Source organism: Festucalex cinctus, chromosome 1, assembly GCF_051991245.1.
Source record: "Festucalex cinctus isolate MCC-2025b chromosome 1, RoL_Fcin_1.0, whole genome shotgun sequence".
Taxonomy (NCBI): Eukaryota; Metazoa; Chordata; class Actinopteri; order Syngnathiformes; family Syngnathidae; genus Festucalex; species Festucalex cinctus.
In genome coordinates this window covers 11,622,532-11,642,712 of record NC_135411.1, presented here as the reverse complement: position 1 = coordinate 11,642,712, position 20,181 = coordinate 11,622,532, and the positions used below count along the sequence as shown (strand labels likewise).

The 20,181-nt window shown below is 41.1% G+C and overlaps 1 protein-coding gene across 12 annotated transcripts in view; it reads left to right on the top strand.

Moving 5' to 3' along the window:
- The window catches only part of epb41l3b (erythrocyte membrane protein band 4.1-like 3b), a 57,657-nt gene that overhangs the window by 15,075 nt on the left and 22,401 nt on the right, over nucleotides 1-20,181 (top strand). For 10 of the 12 annotated variants that reach the window (XM_077516465.1, XM_077516474.1, XM_077516491.1 and 7 more), the window contains exons 2-13: nucleotides 7,179-7,357; nucleotides 9,913-10,056; nucleotides 12,819-12,923; nucleotides 13,025-13,067; nucleotides 13,216-13,291; nucleotides 13,414-13,632; nucleotides 14,996-15,083; nucleotides 16,247-16,291; nucleotides 16,602-16,754; nucleotides 16,832-16,929; nucleotides 17,838-18,013; nucleotides 19,836-20,020. In XM_077516465.1, coding sequence (XP_077372591.1) covers nucleotides 7,190-7,357; nucleotides 9,913-10,056; nucleotides 12,819-12,923; nucleotides 13,025-13,067; nucleotides 13,216-13,291; nucleotides 13,414-13,632; nucleotides 14,996-15,083; nucleotides 16,247-16,291; nucleotides 16,602-16,754; nucleotides 16,832-16,929; nucleotides 17,838-18,013; nucleotides 19,836-20,020 — 1,500 coding nt within the window. In that variant the 5' untranslated portion in view covers nucleotides 7,179-7,189. The remainder of the gene's footprint in view (nucleotides 1-7,178; nucleotides 7,358-9,912; nucleotides 10,057-12,818; nucleotides 12,924-13,024; nucleotides 13,068-13,215; nucleotides 13,292-13,413; nucleotides 13,633-14,995; nucleotides 15,084-16,246; nucleotides 16,292-16,601; nucleotides 16,755-16,831; nucleotides 16,930-17,837; nucleotides 18,014-19,835; nucleotides 20,021-20,181) is intronic. The other 2 variants (XM_077516499.1, XM_077516483.1) reach the window with 2 other exon arrangements.

The window sequence follows — 20,181 nt, the reverse complement described above, 5'->3', positions numbered from 1 at the left end:
TGAGAACCCAGTGGTACCTTGACTTCCAAGTTTGTTTCCTTGCTTGACTTAAGGATGTGATTGGTTCTGTGACCAAGCTCGGAGGTCAATTTACTCTCACAGTAACTAATTTTCCCACATTGAAATGAATTTGCTCGGGCATCTGGTTAGGATGCCTCCTGGACGCGTCCCTGGTGATGTGTTTTGGGCATGTCCCACCGGGAGGAGCACCCGGGGACGACCCAGGACACACTGGAGATGTCTCTCGGCTGGCCTGGGAGCACCTTGGGAGAGCTGAATGAAGTGGCTGGGGGGATGGAAGTTTGGGTTTCCTTGCTGAAGCTGCTGCCTCCGTGACCCGACCTCAGATAATTGGCATTTAATGGGTGAAATGAATAAATGGCATTCAATCGTCTCTGCCCTCCAGTAAACACATTTGCTTTTTGTTCCGTTTTTAAGAAACTGCTTTATTGTGGTGTATAGTAAACCGATTTTCCACCAAGCAGTTGAGCTGAGCACTGTCAAGGGTCATCAAATAGCTGGGTACACTTTTTCAATACTCTTTCATTAAAATGTTGTGATAAATTTGTTGATGTTATATCTACTGTGGACTGATTAAAAGAATTGCCAACCGCCGTGTTACGATGGAATTGTAAGCATGGAATGGTTGTAATGTCACGAAGCTGACCTATCGAGCCCGCCACGGTGGAAATACAATCCAGATCAGCAGGTGGTGATGTGGTGTGATGCTGTGACTGCAGCAAGCCAGCATTGGGTGTATGTACAAAGCGTGTCACCTTGCAGTTTCCATTTTATAGTTGGCGTGTCACAAAGATTAGACCAACGGACGTAGGCATATGTAAGAGCCGTTTTGCAGACTTGCTGATATTTTTATGGTATTTTGTCGCAAAATGCACATGCAAAAAGGTGGGGGTGGTTTACGGATTGTTGGATGACCTTGTACTTTCCGTTCGTGAAATACAGGTCTTGCTTGGATTGAGAGCAGACAGAGTGTCCTGGCAGAACACGCTGAAGACGAAAACAGATCTCAGCTTGTTTGGATATCTGGAATTATTAAGGCCGGTACGACACACGGCGCTAAGCAGCGCGATGTGAAAGCGTAGCCTAGGAATGTTTTCCACATGTCCGCTTGGAAAAGAAGCAGAAGTGCAGTCAGTTGAATGCCGCCAAGCTTGTAAAATTAAAAACAAAATGCCTTCGTAGTCGACCCAACTTTTGAATTTGACTGCCGATATGCATGCGCAAGACATTTAGTGTACCTTGAAAGACCTAATTTGTGCAAAGACCAATTGACCATCTTGCTTTTTCTTTGGATTTTTTGCAACTCTCATTCTACAACGGGCGCGAGTTGACATCATTACATTTGTCACTGATCATCAAGGTTGAGGCCATGTTTTTGGTTATATATATATTTTAACATCCCTACTTTTCAATCTTAGTTGGTTAGTTGGTACGCTTGTGTAGCCGAGACCATGTGTCACCATTTAGTTGGGTGCGTTTCACACTTTTTGTTGTTGCTTAAAGTGATACTTGACTCATTGAGCCATTTTCAGCAGTAAAAAGTTTATATTTTGTGACTTGTCCAGAATGAATTTGATAAATTCATTATTTTTCTTGTACAGTTAATATCTTTAAAAACTAATTTTTCCACTTGCTGTTGACTGAAGATGACATCACCTGTGCTGAGGAAGTAGGTAACGACCAATCATGGCTCACCTGTTTTCTGGGTTTGGTCAGCAAATTGAGCCATGATTGGTCGTTAATACTTCCTCAGCACATGTGAAGACATCTTCAGTCGACAGCAAGTGGAAAAATTATTTATTAAAGGTGTAAATAGTTCATGAAAAATAGAGGTTACCACATTCATTCTGGACAAAATATTAACTTTTTACTGCTGAAAATGGCTCAATGAGTTAAGTATCCATTTAAAGTGCAAGTCACGCCATTTCGTGCTGTACTGCCACCCGCTGTCAACTGAAATTGACGTCACAGTACCCACGAGCTCACCTTGCAAACGTCACGGCTTGCCTGTTTTCTGGGTTTGATCACATGACGTACACAAGGCTAGCTGAAAAAATGTGTAGCTAACTCCATGTGATCGGTATGGGTATCAGTATCTTGGATGATTGTTATCAGAATCGTCAGCATAAAACCTTGATCATAACACCGCAACAAAATTATCTGAGGTACACCAGCATCACAATTCATGATCAAGAATATCTGAACATCTCAAATGCAGTGTAAAAAGGAAATGAATGTGCGCAAATGAAAATTGTGTGATAATCTCAGGTTGTATAGGACCAAACTAATCAATCGCGCAGGCCTCCTTCTGTTTGCAATTCAGGCCACTTAAAAGCACTTTAGGGATCTGGAAGCTCTTAATCCAAACGTCCAGACCCAGCAACATGGTTTCCTGTTACAGTGACTGGGATTGTGCGCGGCAGCTGTCAGCCCCCGTCGGGAGGGGCCAGCTTACCATACGGCCGGAGTGACGTGTCAGAAAAACGCCGGCGATGTAACTTCTGCGCGCCTCCGGGGTGCTCGTGAGTGTGGTGGGAGTGCGGGGGCCCAGCTGTGTTGTACTCTGGCTCATGCCGCGCGGCGCAGATGGCCACCCCCCGCATCCCCTGCTTATATGTGCGATGATCTCAAATGGACCTTCCAAAATGAGATTGGCATCCATCCGCCTTCTGTGGCACTCAGAGACACTGGTGTGATGTAGTCATACGCCGACTGTACATAAACATATGCTCTGCTGTTTGGAGTTGAATATCTTCTTCATGCCTTTGATCACCTTCTCTGGGATTATTTTGGCTACTGGAGAAGACATAATGGTTCCCCAAGGATGTTTTGTTTATGTAGGAGAGACACGTGTGAGTGCTTTGTGCTTTGATTTTGCCTACCTAACTTGCCACAATATAATCCATCCATCCATCCATCCATCCATCCATCCATTTTCTGAACCGCTTACTCCTCACAAGGGTCGCGGTGGGTGCTGGAGCCTATCTCAGCTGGCTATGGGCAGTAGGCGGGGTACACCCTGGACTGGTTGCCAGCCAATCGCAGGGCACACAGACGAACAAACATCCACACGCACAAGCACACCTAGGGACAATTCAGAGTGCCTAATTAACCTGCCATGCATGTCTTTGGAATGTGGGAGGAGACAGGAGTACCCGGAGAAGACCCACGCAGGCACGGGGAGAACATGCAAACTCCACCCAGGAAGGCCGGAGCCTGGACTCGAACCCGAGTCCTCAGTACTGGGAGGCGGACGTGCATCGGTCAACCACCGTGCCACCCGCTTCAATATAATATACTCAACAAAAATATAAACACAACACTTTTTTTTTTGCGGCCATTTTTTTTATGAGATGAACTCAAAGATCTAAAACTTCTTCCACATACACAACTATCACAATTTCTCTCAAATATTGTTCACAAACCAGTCTAAATGTGTGATAGTGAGCACTTCTCCTTTGCCAAGATAACTCATCCCACTTCACAAGTGTGCCAAAGCAAGATGTTGATTAGACACCATGATTAGTGCACAGGTGTGCCTCAGACTGCCCACAATAAAGGCCACTCTGAAAGGTGCAGTTCCCCCCCAAAATGAAACAAAACTGCACCTTTCAGAGTGGCCTTTTATTGTGAGCAGTCTGAGGCACACCTGTGCAACTAATCTAATCAGCATATTTGATACGGCGCACCTATGAGGTGGGATGGGTTATCTCGGCAAAGGAAAAGTGCTCACTATCACTGATTTGTCATCAGTATTTGCGATTAATTATGATATTGTATCTGTGGAAAAAAGTTTAGATCTTTGAGTTCATTTAATAAAAAATCAGAGCAAAAACTAAAGTGTTGTGTTTATTTATTTTTTAGTATATTGAGGTAAGTTAGGTAGGCAAAATTAAAGCACAAAGCACCCAGTTTTGATTGGTGTGGGCAATCAAAGAAAATGAATCTAGTGTTAAAAAAAAATATGATATTGAAGTCTTTTCTTTAGACACAAGAATGCATCAAGTGATACTTGAATACAGCAGCACAAATAAACAGCAAATGCAGCAAAGCTGGCATTTGTAGGTAACGTTTATGATTATCTGCACATGCTGAAAATGTAACTGCAATAAAGGCTGAGTCCTGATTTCCACACAGTTTTGGCCGTTGAATCAAGCAATTTCTAAAAGTGCCTTGTCAAAGCTGACTTTTGGTGTTAGTGAATTAGATCGCCTTCCTCTTTATACCGTCATAAAATGGGTGCTGAATGCATCTTTCTTTTACGCATAATGCCTGTCGTGGTTCATGCACAAGTCAACTTGTGTGCTTTGTTGTGTTGCCCCAGTAAGTAGCGCCTGTCACCAGTGACTGAACGTATTCTTCCTCCCATTTATATCGTGTTGCTTTTCTCAATCTTCACAGTTCCTGGAAGGCAAAGGTTAGCTGCACTGCCATTTGGATCATGTGACTTGATCACTTTCTGCTGCTAAAGCTTGTAAATTACATTTTGTCATCAACTTTTTGCAGCCTTGCCAAGTTTTCATAGTCTGGGTATTCGAAAGTAACCCAATCAGCATGTTTGCAGCGACCAAAGTTAGCTCCACTCAGGGAAAGCAATTTTAGAATTGCTATCAATGTCTGTGACTCCTAAGTGGTTTGTTTTGTTGCCGAGGTTGATATTTAGAGCCACTTTTAAATCAGCAGTCATTCATTTCAGCGTTGCAATTTCATTTGTTTTGGTTGTGTTGACATTGATATACATGTGTAAAATACTGGAAGTTTACATTTTTGAATTTCAAGAGTGTGTCTGGCCTTGTGTCGCTAAAGGGTTAGCTCATATTGGGATCTGTTTGGTCACTTTATTATTGTATGAAAAGTGATTTCGCTGAATTTAGTTGAACATCAGATCTAAGACAGAAATATCGATCGATAACAGTGTGTCTAGTATCGCTATCAATATAAACTGCTATGTTAAATATGCAGTCTGCCAATATTTATTGCACACGATTATTGCTATATCGCAATATTCTTCTCAATGTGTGTGAATATGATAATTATTCTCATGTCTTAAGTTTATACCCTTGGTGCATGTATATTTACAAGCACAACCTTAAATGTACAAAAGCTAAGTGTTGCTTAATGACACAAAAATGCTATGAATCATCACCAACATTTTCCAATCGGCAACCCCTGAAAATATCAAAAATAATTACCACAGTAGGGGTGTGAATTGCCTCGTTCCTGACGATTCGACCCGTATCACGATTCATAGGTCACGATTCAATTCAATACGGTTAATCCCGATATGAATTTACAAGTCGATTGTTGAGATTTTTTTACTCAAATTTAGAAAATACCATTCAGTAAACCTATACATGTACACTGTAAGATTTGTATGAAAATGTATTATTTATTGATCTGAAACTTCAGTTTTATAACTGTGAGCCACTGTATTTAACAAATATAGGTTGTAACCTTTTTTCATGTTAGAACAGCATTGAAATAAAATATTAAGGTTTAATGTTCCATTAATATAACATGCTTCCATGCTTAAGGTGTGAAAGACGTTTTTTTGAGTATTTTTCCATCAAAAATGGATGTTAAAAAATAGATTCGGCTGCCTATTGAATCGATTCGAGAATTGCGTGCTGTAGTATCGCGATATATTGCCGAATCGATTTTTTTTTTAACACCCCTATACCACAGTAGTTTTGATTTTTTGGGGGGCATTAAGACTTTTTTTTTTTTTTTTCTTACCTTAGAATGCACTCCTAAGTTTACTTTCAAGCACAACTGTGTTTCTGATTCATGTTTTAAGTAATTGACATACGTTTGCAATAAATAATTAGAAGATGAAGTCCAGGAATGGAAACTTGACGTGTATCGTCCATGATTATTGCTGTATCACAGTGTTATTGTAATCATGTTGCCTATACATATGCAGCCAGCAGGCTCCTTGCGCTTTGGTACAGATTCTAAAAGACCTCTTGGCCTGTGCAGGAAGCCTTCAAAGTCCCAAGACATTAAAACATATGGTAGTGTCGTTAGTGTGAAAAGCAGTAGTGGGGCCACATTTAGTTCTGCTTTGAAGCCTACGCTTTGTAGTATCATTATTTGTTGTTTTATCTTTGGTGCAAGGCATTTTTTCGGGGGAACACCTCAGACCACAGTGCTGCCTTTGTTGATCCGGTGTCCCCGACGTCCGCTCTACCATGAAATAAACAGAGCCCTATAAATAGAGCCGAAGGGAGGAGGAGCTGGGCGGCTGCAGAATAGTAAACGTCCACCACTAGCAACCCCGAAGCACCAGACAGACACCCACAAATTCTGCACACATGCCCTCTGATCTTTCAAGCACAGCCTGCAGCTAGTTAAGATCAGTGGGGCCCCAGAGCACCAAATACTATCTGTCATCGTTGTTTGGCAAAACATGCGGTCGTATGTGTCCTCAATTAGCCCAGATTAGGACGTGTGGGACGTAACGTGTCCTTGATTTTCTTTTAACGCACTGCACTTCGATTCTGAGAGTGTTTTGTGGCATCCAACAAAATGCCCTAATCTTCACACATCTCATTTCTTATCATGAATAGACCTATTGTATGATCAGAAATCAGAAAAAAATCAAACTAACAAAAAAGTCATTACCAGCCCTGAGTGTCATATCAAGTCAATGGTAATGGAAACCAAAATAAGAAGCAAAAACCTGTGAAAGTAAAACCATCGTCTCAAACATGCAACACTAATTACAGAATATCCAAATCAAAGTCCCTTTTGTTGACAAAAAAAAAAGTTGGACAGTACCAGCTCTGTCCAAGTACGTTATCAAGCCAACAATACGGAACCAAAATAGGAAGCAAAAGCCCGCCAAAATAAAACTACAGAAGGACTCAAATGTTCAACACCAGTCATAATATCCAAATTGAAATCCTTTTGTTTACAAACTGTTAGGCAATACTGATAACAGGAAGTAGAAACATAGAATAAAACCTGTAACAGTACTAAACATCTAAATCAGTTATTTAAATATCAACTGAAGTCTGTTCATTCCACAGCCTTATTTCGACATCTGTGCCTGAATTGAACTAGAGTCTCTGTGAGGTTAACAGAGCTGAAACAAATGTGTGCCGCACTCCCTAAGTGGTCAGCTGACTCATCCTCTTCTTCTCCTTCCGCTCCAGCGTAATTTACCATGACAACCGAATCAGGCGCAGACTCTGAGGCCAAGCAGCAGCAGCGAGAGGAGAGCGCAGAGGCTCCCAAGGAGAACCCGAAAGCCGCTGAGCCCGCCTCATCTCAGAACCAGCTCGAGGAGCTTCCCACCGCCGTCGGACACAGCACGCCGGCCAGGAAAGAACAGGTCAGATCATACACTTATATCTAGATGATACAACACAGCTCAGCCTGACTCAAATGTGCCTTTGTGTGGAAAAGTGGTCATTCTCTGCCTGCAGCAGATGCAGAGGAACACATGACAGTGTTGATGTGTTCACTATCCACTGGTTAATGATGACTTACACACTTTAGTATTAACGCTTACTTATTAACAGTTTTTACTTCTCTAGTGGAGCCTCCTAAGAAACAATCGTGAAGTCACCTGAGTGCATTCTATGGTTGTTAGGATTCCCAACTAAACCCACCCACCCCCACCACAAGAATATGTCAATTCTACCAAGCAACACTGTTAGAATTCAGAGCAAATTGAATTTTATTTTTGTATTTTTTTGAAACCACCTCTTAATACAAATACAGTGGGATTGTTTTCACATTCAATAAGAAAGAGAATAATATTAAGGGAACAAAAATGTCATTGCATTATGATTTTTATTTTTTAACAAATATAGTAGGAAGCATATGCATGTTGGTGTTTGACAAAAAAGTTTTAGATCCTAATATGAGCATGTTGATATTGTAAATAGCAAAAGTTCAAAACAAATATATATATATATATATATATATATATATATATATATATATATATATATATATATATATATATATATATATTACACATTTCTAACAAAATACAGATTTATTTATTTATTTATTTATTTTATTATAGTATGATTAAAAAAAAAACATTTGTTAGCTCGCATTTTGGCTTATATATGTTTGTAAAAGCATAATTTTGTTAATAATCATTACTGGTAATTCCCAAGGAAAGTGTCCGACTAAAATATTTACCCAAAATGAAATCTCTGTGTAAACTTTGTGCAAAATTTCCACCTCTTTTTTGCATACTTTCTTCCAACAGGGTAGCATCTAAATGTAAGACTATCAGCAAATGTGTGAACATATTTGTGCCTTTTTGTTCACCCATTGCAGCTGGTTTGAACCTTTTATGTTATCATCCATACCAAAACAATTCTTGCGCCAAAATGAAATGCACACTCCTGGTAACGTCCTTTGGTATGAGGATGCAGCTGTCCTTTTTTTATATCATATTTTGGCTGACTATCCAGCAGAAATGCAAGAATGATGACAGCATGACGTTTTTTGGTCAGTCTCCCAATTTTAAGTGCTGGATGCATAAAAAGTGGAACCACCATGTGTTGGAGCGCTCAAACCCACTGACCCAAACTTTGCGGTTTTTATTGTCAAGACAGAATTACGGAGGGGGTTGTTTTCATGGTTAGAATATGAATCATCACAGAACTTAAAGTTCTCCAAGGTTGATAAATTTTTATTTATTTTTTTTTAAACTGACGAACTGGGCCTTTGGTTTTCCACAATAGATCGAGGCATTTTGACCTGGACCTGTAATTGAAACTGTCTGTGTGTGAATAGTGTTTGATTATCAAGGAGAGACAGGAACTCATTTGGAGAAGCGGGCTCTATTTTTAGCTAGCATGCATGTGACAGAACTGGTGGTTTTGTTTAAGATGTCTACATGAAGCGTTAGGGAAGTAGAAGTGAAGCGTTAGGGAAGTAGAAGTTGGATGTGATGTCTGGTCTTTCTTGTCTCTAAATATTATTCACAGTGAAGTAGTAATAATAATTTGATAGAAACGTTAAATATATTAGAGTAAAAATGCATCTTTTTTTTTTTTTTTTTCTAACCAGAGGTCAACAACCTTTCTGATAAATGATACACTTTTGAAATAGCACATTTGATGTGAGGCACTGATCATGTTAATGATTTCTCACAATAATTAGATCAGATAAATACCAGCATGCAACACTTTATTTCTATTTCTATTCTTTAGTTCTGTGTTTATTTGTGTGTGTTTGGTTTATGCGTTTACTTTTTTACTGGTTATGTTGTCTTTGGAGGCTACCTGGTGCCCATGGGCAGCACATTGGTGACCTCTGGCCTATAAAATGCAGCAAGTTTTCATTTTTTCTTTAAAACTAGGGATGTTCGATACCACTTTTTTTCAGACCGATACCGATACGATACTCAGACCCTCAGTACTCACCGATACCGATACCAACTGCCGATACCAGTAGTACATTTTGACAAATAAAAAAAATCACTAAAAGATATTTTTAAACAAATATATTTCCTTTGATTTTGACAAAAAAAAACAGCACAGTCACTCTTCAATAGTCTTAACGCTCAAAATAAAACACAAAAATGCTCTTTTAGTTTAAGATTCACAATTTTGAAGTATTTCCAAACCGGTGAAGTTTTGGTGAAAAACTGCTGCAAGCTAGCGCCAGTTACAGGCAAGGAGGACTCACTTAACGTCTTCCCCCTCTGCCATCGGTCGCTTGTACTCGTCTGCGTCACGAGTACTCGAGTACTTGAAAAAAGGCTGGTATCGGCCCGATACCTATACCTGGTATCGGTACTCGCCCCTCCCTACTTGAAACTATTCATAATACCCACCCTTGATTTGGATGTTTTATTTATTTCCCAAAAAAATGTGTTGATTATGACAAATTACAGTTTGTATGATCTTCACTCATCAGGAGACACAAGAAGAGGACCAAGAGTCTCACCAGTCATCCAGCAGTCGTCTGTCCAGGTCTCCTTTAAAAGGAGTGAAGAAGGTGAAGATCATGCAGTGCAAGGTGACGCTACTGGACGGCTCTGACTACACCCTGAATGTGGAGGTAAGACCCCGTGGCTGGAGTTTAGGGCACAAATTGCACAAATCACTAGTCTCCAATATAAAGTGAATGGGAGATTTCTGATGAAGCATATATCACCTCCTTAAACTTATGTAAATGCTGTCCAAACTTGTTTACCATCATTAGGTCACCTTCAATGTGATTTGCTGCCATCTTGTGACTAATGTTGTTCCGATACCATTTTTTGGCTCCCGATACCGATACCCAGCTTTGCGGTATCGGCCGATACTGATACCATACCGATACTTAAGGTTTTTTTTCCTCAACATGAAAAAGCTGTCCTGCTATTGGTTCAGAGCATTCAAGGACCAATAGGTTATCTTAGATCGGCATGCAGTGAACATGTCACATACCAGTGAATGTCGTGCATGAGCAAGACACAAGATGCTGCATCCAAAATCCTATATTAGCTTTGGAATAAATGGTATCGGCATGTTACTTGTGAGTAGTCACCGATACCACTGTTTTAATGCAGTATCGGCACCTCTGCCGATACCAGTATCGGTATCTGAACAACACTACTTGTGACCTTAATAATTATATTACCAGTATGGTACTCATCCCCCCCATACCAGGACTAGTAGATGTGGACCGTAAATGTGCCATTAAAATACTGGTCAAACTTACTTAACTATTATTAGGACATATTCATGGTAATTTTCTTATTTTATTCCCTTCAAGGAGCCATAACATAATATGCTTTATTGTAATTTCATGAAACCCCCAAAAGATCAAGCATTATAGGTCAGTTAAGGCTTGTAAACCCAATAAAACAATTTTTACTCCTGTAGGCGGCATTTCATACAATATTTTGTGTGTATGCACCCCTTACCTCTTCTGCGCGGAATCTGATGTTGTTTGTTAATGCTTATCCGTCGCATTCAACAAAATTTAGTGCCGCTCTGCTTAACTTGGCTTTGACGTAGTAGCAAGGGCCTTTGCAACCGTGGCGGATGAATGCGGATCCTAGAGGTAAGTGTGTTGAAATTCTAAAAATGCTTAGGAAAGGTGCCTTGATGCAACTTAGCTTGGATTATTCTTGATCAACCAGTTTACCCATAAACTTTTATGGCTGGTTAGGGAAATTGAATCACATTCATTTTACAGTTCTTTTTTCCACCTTATGTTTAAAAGTGAGGCACATTCTTAGCTTATCTTGACCTGATGACTTTTTCCTAAGACATGTACAAATGTTAAGCGATTTCACTATTCAAAGAGGTGTTGTGTTTCTGCATAATAATGTTTCAGTGACATATGTCTACTGGACTACAGCCATCGTTTGAATGTGGCTTTCAATCTTTGCCAAGCCTATGATTATATCATGGGCAGAGAAACTCCACCACTGTGTGGTGTGATTATTATGCAAATGACCCCACTCTCCCTCACCGTTATGTAACAGTGGGTTGAAGTGCGGGACGGCATGCTCACAGATGCATTTCATAAAAAGAAACTTGGTTAATTTCACATTTGGATGGGCAGGCACACCAGACGCCCAACTGTTTGTATGAAAGTTAATTTACCATAATGTGACCTCTTTAACATTGCGGTTTTGTAAAACCATGCCACAGTGTGAGGAACATATTGAACAAAAGTAGTGCTTGAAAGGCCCTTGCGTGGGTCTGTAGGCCATGCTAGTGCAGTCTGGGAGAAAAGTGTTGAGCAGCGCTGTCACATCAGCAAACGGCATTAGCTTGACAAAACTCTGCTAATACCCTCAGAGACATCCTGGCAGGATTAAGTCTCCCGCCAATTGTCCTCGTGGCTCTTACGCAATCACACAGGAACGCTGCACAGTTGTCAGGAGAGCTCCGCACTCAATGTGGTTATGAGCGTAAGTCTTGATATGCTCAACTGATTGTACTACAATATGTCCAACTAGAGCGGGGTACACACATACCAAAATGGGGGCGACCCAACACATGACGACAATGAATCTTATTGTATTGTATACTGTGTACTATGTGGCCTACTTGATATGCCACAATAAACACTCACCATAACCAGTTGTGGTTGTTTTCATCATACACATACTACATTAGGGGTGTTGAAAAAAATCGATTCGGCAATATATCGCGATATTGCATCGCACAATTCTCGAATCGATTCAATAGGCGGCCGAATCGATTTTTAAATATCCATTTTTGATGGAAAAATATTCACCAAAACGTCTTAGGGTTCACACCTTAAGCATGGAGGAATGTTATATTAATGGAACATTAAGCCTTAATATTTTATTTTAATGCTGTTCAAACATGAAACAGATTACAACCTGTTTAAGACTGAAGTTTCAGATAAATAAATAATACATTTTCATACAAATCTTACACTGTACAAGTTTACTGATTAGTATTTTCTAAATTTAAATAAAAATAAGCAACAATCGACTTGTAAATTCGTATCGGGATAAATCGGTATGGAATCGAATCGTGACCTATGAATCGTGATACGAATCGAATCGTCAGGTACTAGACAATTCACACCCCTATACTACATAGTGATTTACCATTGTAAATATTGCAACTGATTTAACTTTTACGATTGTCAGCCCCAACCCAGCAGATCGGTGTGGAAAAATTTAAAAAAAATCCCACGACTCAGGCATTCACTGACATGGATCACAGAGGGGAGAATCCTCAAATTAGGCCATATTGTCGGTATATAGGACCCTGCTTAACTCTCAGGTGCCGGCTGACGGCGTTGGAAAATGAAAGTATATGCTTCGACTTTTTGTTGTCCCCTCGCAGAAACGGGTCAAAGGCCAAGTTCTTTTCGACAAAGTCTGCGATCACCTCAACCTGTTGGAGAAGGACTACTTTGGCATCACATACAGAGATGTGGAGAAACAGAAGGTATTGTGACCATGAATCCCAATGAATTTCAAGACCGTGTATTGGTTCAATTACAAAAAGATGACTTGATATGTTGTTCGGGTTTTTTTTGTCCTTGGCAGAATTGGCTGGATCCTACCAAGGACCTGAAAAAGCAAATCAGAAGTATGTGGCTTTTAATAAACATGTCTAAATGTTTTTCAAATACACTTTTTTTTTTATTTTTTTTTTATTCCATAAACAATAAGCAGATACAGTAAAGACTGTAAACGCCAGTTGCGAAAATCTATCCAAACTTGCTTCTGCTTCACAGCTGGCCCCTGGAACTTTGCTTTTAACGTCAAGTTTTACCCTCCGGACCCTTCCCAGCTGACTGAAGATATCACAAGGTGAGTCGGCTTGTTTCTTTCCTGACGTTTTCTTTGATCATCACTGGCATAGCATGATAAGAATCTCACTTGCGTTTTGACAGCCCAAGCCATTCTAACCCCTTTCTTTCCCACCCTCGTAGGTACTACCTGTGCCTGCAACTCCGAGACGACGTCGTTTCGGGACGCCTCCCTTGTTCTTTCGCCACCCACACTGTTCTGGGCTCGTACACTGTGCAGTCAGAGCTAGGCGACTACGATCCGGAGGAGCTGGGCAGCGACTACATTAGCGAGCTACGCTTCGCACCCAACCAGACCAAAGAGCTGGAGGAGAAAGTCATGGAGCTTCACAAGACCTACAAGTGAGTGTTGTGAGCGAGGCGACAGGAGGCAGTCAGCAATTATTTCCTCAAATAGTGCCCACTTAAATGAATAATCACCACTGTTCAAATAGATGTCATTAGCTCAACTCATACTGTCTTCATAGCAGAGGTGGCTTCGATAAACCTGATGTTTACATTACAGTAGAGAAACATTTCACTGACCAGAACAACAATCTGAGGTCCGCTGATAAGAAGGCAAAGTTAGTTGGACAGAAAGCTTGTAGTGACTCCTGTTTTTATGTGCTACCATTTTGTAACCTGAACAACAGGGCTGTTTACTTAACCAAAATGTAATTGTAATTTCAATTATTACACACCACAATTACAAATTCAGCTTATGTTAAAAAAATCTTATTTTTTTTAGTTCTTTAAATTTATGCATTTGCACCTTTTTTTAAATTTCAAAATAACTAATTTAATAAATGGCGGCACGGTGGTCGAGTGGTTAGCATGTCCGCCTCCCAGTTCTGAGGACTCGGGTTCGAGTCCAGGCTCCGGCCTTCCTGGGTGGAGTTTGCATGTTCTCCCCGTGCCCGCGTGGGTCTTCTCCGGGTACTCCGGTCTCCTCCCACATTCCAAAGACATGCATGGCAGGTTAATTGGATGCTCTGAATTGTCCTTAGGTGTGCTTGTGAGTGTGGATGGTTGTTTGTCACTGTGTGCCCTAAAAATGGCTGGCAACCAGTCCAGGGTGTCCCCCACCTACGGCCCAGAGCCAGCTGAGATAAGCGGCAGCACCCCCCGCGACCCTTGTGAGGAGTAAGCGGTCAAGAAAATGGATGGATGGATAATTTTAATAAATTTCGTTTCATCCAAAAAGAACTTGAAAATTGTAGTGTTTGATAGAATTGTATTTGTATATGAGGAAATACTGGAATTAACAATAGAGTTCAATGCAATTTCATTGGAACTGGAACATTTTAAGTTACGTTGTTTTTGTTAGCATCTTCTGTGATACTGCTCTGGAACACATCTTCCCGAATATTGGATTTGTGTCTTTACACAAATGGAAAAAAAACAAAACATCTGTTGTGCTTCTGAGCATCATATTCTCTCTGCGTCGCAACGGTTTGTGAGTAATTTGATGCAGCACAGTAGCGTCAGTGTGAGGCTCTCACTAAAGGCCGTCGTTGCTAAAAATGGATGCGCTCGCAGCTTCTTGGGGGAGATTCAGCTGAAAACATCCATGAACACAACAAGAGGAAATTGATTCACTTTGGATTTTATGCGATTCAACTGAATTAGGTCTGCGTCCTGTTGAAGTTGATTGAATTCTCCAGCGTAATCTGCTTTTCACAGTCCTTTCGTCAATGTTCCTCGTGTGGTGTTGTCGTTCAATCAGGGGGATGACTCCGGCTGAAGCCGAAATGCATTTCCTGGAAAATGCGAAGAAACTGTCCATGTATGGTGTGGATCTCCATCACGCCAAGGTAGCCACAACACTTCAATTATCATAGTTTTAAGCTTGCTTTGTCACTGTGCACAACTGGAGGGGGCGCTCATCTTGGTGATCAGGAACTATGTTGAAGTGAGAGGGGGGACTTCTATTAGACAAGCCCTGTGTAATAAAAGTAGTGCTTTGATGCCATTTTGTGGTATTATAGCAGGGCTAGACCAGTTTTCGGCCCGGCCGATTATCGGCACCGCTATTTGACATTTTGACACATATCACATCGCTTCTTTAAAAAATATGACGACCTAAAAGATCATCTTTAACCTGGGTAAATCTCAGGGAATTTTTAATTTTTTTAATTTTTTTAATTTTCGGTTAACTGTCTAATAGATGATCCTTAGCATAGGAACTCCCTGCGCTTTTTTTTTTGGGCACAAAGCTACGTGAAGCATTAATGTTTCAGGTCACCTGAAATTTTGGATATCACATAACTTAGTGTAGAAAACTTTAAGTTTTAAGACATGTTTCTGTACCTGCGAGCTCCTTGCGCTTTTTGTTAGAATTTTAAAATATGTCCGGCTCCAAATATTGGTTGTGGGCCTCCTTGACTACTAATAATCGTTATTGGTAACAGCCCTGAAAAAAAAGCCGTATCAGTCTATCTCTAATCTATAAGCAATTATAAACCTTTGTTTATTTTTTTAACTGATATTGACAAGGCTCAGTCCCACACTTAACTGTAATTACAGTTCGTTACTGTTTTTTTCTGGGGGGAAAGCGAGTTGTTGATGTGAGGGAGGTGTTTATTGTTCTTAAATGGATGATTAATTAAAATCACACTATCAGTAGTCATTGCTGCCACTGCGATGCCTCACTTGCACCACCACCATCGCTGATGCACTGCTGACTCATCATTTCACCACTTCTCCTTTGGCTTGCAAGGGGCCGAGTTGGCATCTTTGAGACAACACTGTTGCTCGTACATGAATCTGTTATCACTAGTCAAGTACAAACGAGCAAGAGATTATTGCATTCACTGCCTTATATCAGATGGTAGTAGATAAAGTAGTCATGAAGAGGCGGAATGAGCATCGATGCTCAATGTCCAGTACCATATTATCCTGTTGATAAATGATAAGACGTTAAACAGTATATCAGACCGGCCTCCCTCTTTTGTCTCCTCTCTCATTGAATGCAAAGTTGGTAGGGCGTCTCTACCAAGGCTTGACTCGTGCCGAGGGCGAGGTAAGCGGTTGCTTATTGTGCATACGTGTGTGCACTTCCCACATGTGCATGAGGTTGAACACACTTTCCAACATCCCTGTAAAACTTCCCGCTTTGGATCGGCTCTCCCCTACCAAATGGCTTCAGCCTGAGAGCGTCATGTCATCCGCCATTCTTGCTTAGGCACCCCTCCAGTCCTAATTTGGGGTTGCAGAACCATTTGCTTGATTCCACTCGCCACCTGCCTGCATCATCCTGATAAGTCAGTGCTGTCCTAAACGTAGTGTGGTACTGTGTGCAGTTTATCATCCTCCGGTGTTTTTGTTCTCAGGACTCGGAGGGCGTGGAGATCATGCTAGGAGTGTGTGCCAGCGGGCTCCTCATCTACAGGGACAGGTTGCGCATCAACCGGTTTGCCTGGCCCAAAATCCTCAAGATCTCCTACAAGAGGAACAACTTCTACATCAAAATCCGGCCTGGCGAGGTACATGACTTTTCTAAGAAGCTTTGTGCTTGTTTTTTTTGTTTTAATCTGGTCTGATCATAGTTTTGGCTCTCAAGTTTGAGCAGTTTGAAAGCACCATCGGCTTCAAGCTTCCCAACCACCGCGCTGCCAAACGTCTGTGGAAGGTCTGCGTTGAGCACCACACCTTCTTCAGGTAACACTTGCAATCAATAAGACAAGCCCTTGTTTGGTTCTTTGCTATCAGATACACTCTCAGACAATCTTTTAAGATCTCATATGGCATCTGTCCAGTCAGTAGTGTAAGAAGCTAACGTAGCAGTCTGCATCTGCACTCAAGTGTTCCTTTTTGTCAGACAGCACAAACAAAATGGAGTGAAATTCCTGACAGCAGTCACAGGAGAGCTAAATCAAAAGCCTTTGTTCAGAAAAAGTTGCCAGTTCTGACTGAGACTCCTATCAGGCCAGCAGGATTGGGAACCAAAACAGGAAGAGAAAACATACACAATAAAAGCAGTAATAGCACAAACGGATGAATTCAAAAGATACTCTACAAAAGTTACAAAATCTTCAAATCAAAATGTTTGTCACTGTCGACTGTGACCAGTCAAATGAACATGAAATTCAAATTTACCCGAATAAAATGTCAGCTTTGCCGAGTGGTCTATCATGCTAACAGAAATGAAAACCAAGAATGGAAGTAAAAATCTGCAATAATCTAGTGAACGTCAGCATTTGCTGTGAGTTCGTTCAAGCCATGATGAATTAGAATCAAAACAGGAACTAGAAGCCAACTAAATTAACCAGTGGGACCCAAATGCGTGACATGGTCACATAATGTGTTAAATTAATCCACTTAAATTCTTACATATTCCGGTCTATATGCTTCTTATTTTTGCATCATCTTTTCAAAAAGAAAAAAGCCAAAGAAAAAGCAAGACTGGATCCATTTTTGGTTGTCAATTGTTCCAAATGATTTTTTTTTTGCATGTCGTGGTGATGCAAATAATAAATAACCATTGCATGCGAAAACCAATAACCAGCATTGCCAAACAAATACGTTGGCTACATCTGCTTTGCTTTGTAACGTGTAACTTTTGACAGGCTCGTGTCCCCCGAGGCGCCCCCAAAGAAGTTCCTCACCCTCGGCTCCAAGTTCCGCTACAGCGGCAGGACGCAGGCTCAGACTCGCAGGGCCAGCTCGCAGATCATCCGACCTGCCCCCTTCTTCGAGCGCTCCGCCAGCAAACGTTACAACATGTCACGCAGCTTGGACGGAGGTAAGGTCAGCCACCACATGAGACTTGTGGCGAGTCATCAGATTTTGTCACCTTGCTTTGTCCCCACACAAGGTTGGCTGGAAATAGCCAAACTTACACTAAAGTGGCTGCTTCAAATCATCATGTTAAACATGCCTACCAAATTTCATGTTGCTAAGTAGATACTCCTGCAAACTTTGGTTTTGTGTAAGTTATCAAACCTTGCCCCCATGCTCCACCCACAGGTAATTACAAAAACTCAAAATTCTCACAATTGAGCATCATCCATCTTGTATGCCTGGTTAAAATTTGGTAGTAATGAGACAAAATCTCTGGGCAAAGTTGTTTTTTAAGGATGCTTGGAAATTAACTTTAAAACTTGAAAATGTCAAACCCACACTCTCTTTTTTAAGCCTGTTTGTTGGTGGGTCTACTCATGTTAAACGTGCCGACCAAATTTCTTGTTGCTAACTCTGGTATCTCACTGAGCAGGGAATGCTTGCATATGTAGCAAATCTGGGGTTTTATCAGGGTTCATAAAAGTTTAACAAAAAAAGTTACCAGACAGTTTTTACATGTCACAGTTTTTCTTGTCGTTGAACGTGTTTAAAATTTCTTTGCGACAAAACAAACCTATTAAGAACCGTGATCCATAATTATCTACGTTGGCAACCGTTCACCTCTTAGTGAGATATCAACTTAAAGTGGAAGTCAAGCTTAAACACTTCTTAACAATAATATTTTATATGTGAACTCACTAGTCTAAACATGACATTATGATTAATATTAGAATTTTGGGGTTATGAAGCAAAATCCAACCGTTTTTATCCATCTCAGGAGGTGGCCAATTTGCCACTTGCTGTCGACTGAAGATGACATCACAGTTGCTCAGAGCTGAGCAACGACCAATCAGAGAGCTCAGCTGTTTTCTGAAGCTGTACTGTTATTGGTTGTTACCTGAGACCTGAGCAACAATGATGTCATCTTCAGTCGACAGCAAGTGGCAAAATGGCCGCTCCCTAGATGGATAAAAACTGCTGGATTTTGCTGCTTAACTCATATTCCACTAATGCAATATTAACCAGAATACCATATTTTGACTAGTGGGGCTGAATAGAACATATGGTAAAAAAAAAAAAAATGGGGATTGACTTCCCTTTTACGGGAGACGATTGGGGCCAGTGAAGAGAGACAAAAAGAGTTTGGCAGAATTCTTTCAAGTCAGAATTCTGCCAAACCTTTTCTTTCTCTCTTCACTGGCCCTAATCCTCTTCCATACCCATTTGAGTGAACAAGCCTGTAAAATTCGGCCAGTTTATGAGCTGAAGTTTGAGCTTAACTGCCAACTTGCAAAGCTAAAAACACAGTTTGCAGTTTTGCATCATCCATCTTCCTAATTCATTTGGTTGAAATTCGGTGACAATCATACAATAGTTGTCAGACACCATAATCTTGGAAGGACCCCTGAAATGACAAAATGACCAAAAAATTGCCACTTCCAACCAACATGACACATTTTTCTGTGGGTCTTTTCAAACATTGCTGCCATGCTCCATCCACGTAATACTGAACAAACAAAATCTCTCCTTTGCTTTTAACGGACCCCTGGAAATGGCCAGAATGCCCCTAAAATGGCTTTTTTTCATGCTTGGGTTTTTTTGTATTTTTTTTTTTTTTATGCGTTGACTCAACATGCCTGGCTACGAAATTGTAATTTGCCAAGGGGAACTGGTATCATGTGAACTGCTGAGCTCTCGGCCATTTCACCACATTACTGTTTCCATAATAAAATCACCACAAACGGATGCCGGATCTCATCCGTCTTTGTCCCTGCGCGTTCCAGCGCCCATCACGGAGAACCACGAGACTCTGATGAAAGACAGCGACTGTGCCGCCAGGGGCGACATCATCACCACGGTGACCACCGAGAAGAAGGCGGAGGAAGAGAAGGCGGAGCGGGAGGACGCCCGTGCGGAGACGACGGAAGCCGCCGCCGGCACCACGACGCCGCTCAGACAAGAAGCAAAGGTAAAAGCGCCGCCATGCAGCAGCAGGCTTGAGACAAAAGACGCTTTCAGTTAGTTTTTAGTCTTTTATATTCTTTGAAACCCGTTTTAGTTTCCAGATTTCCTCGCGGCTGATGATAATATCCCACTTGCTTCTATTTTGAGACTTTGCTTTTCATCTTC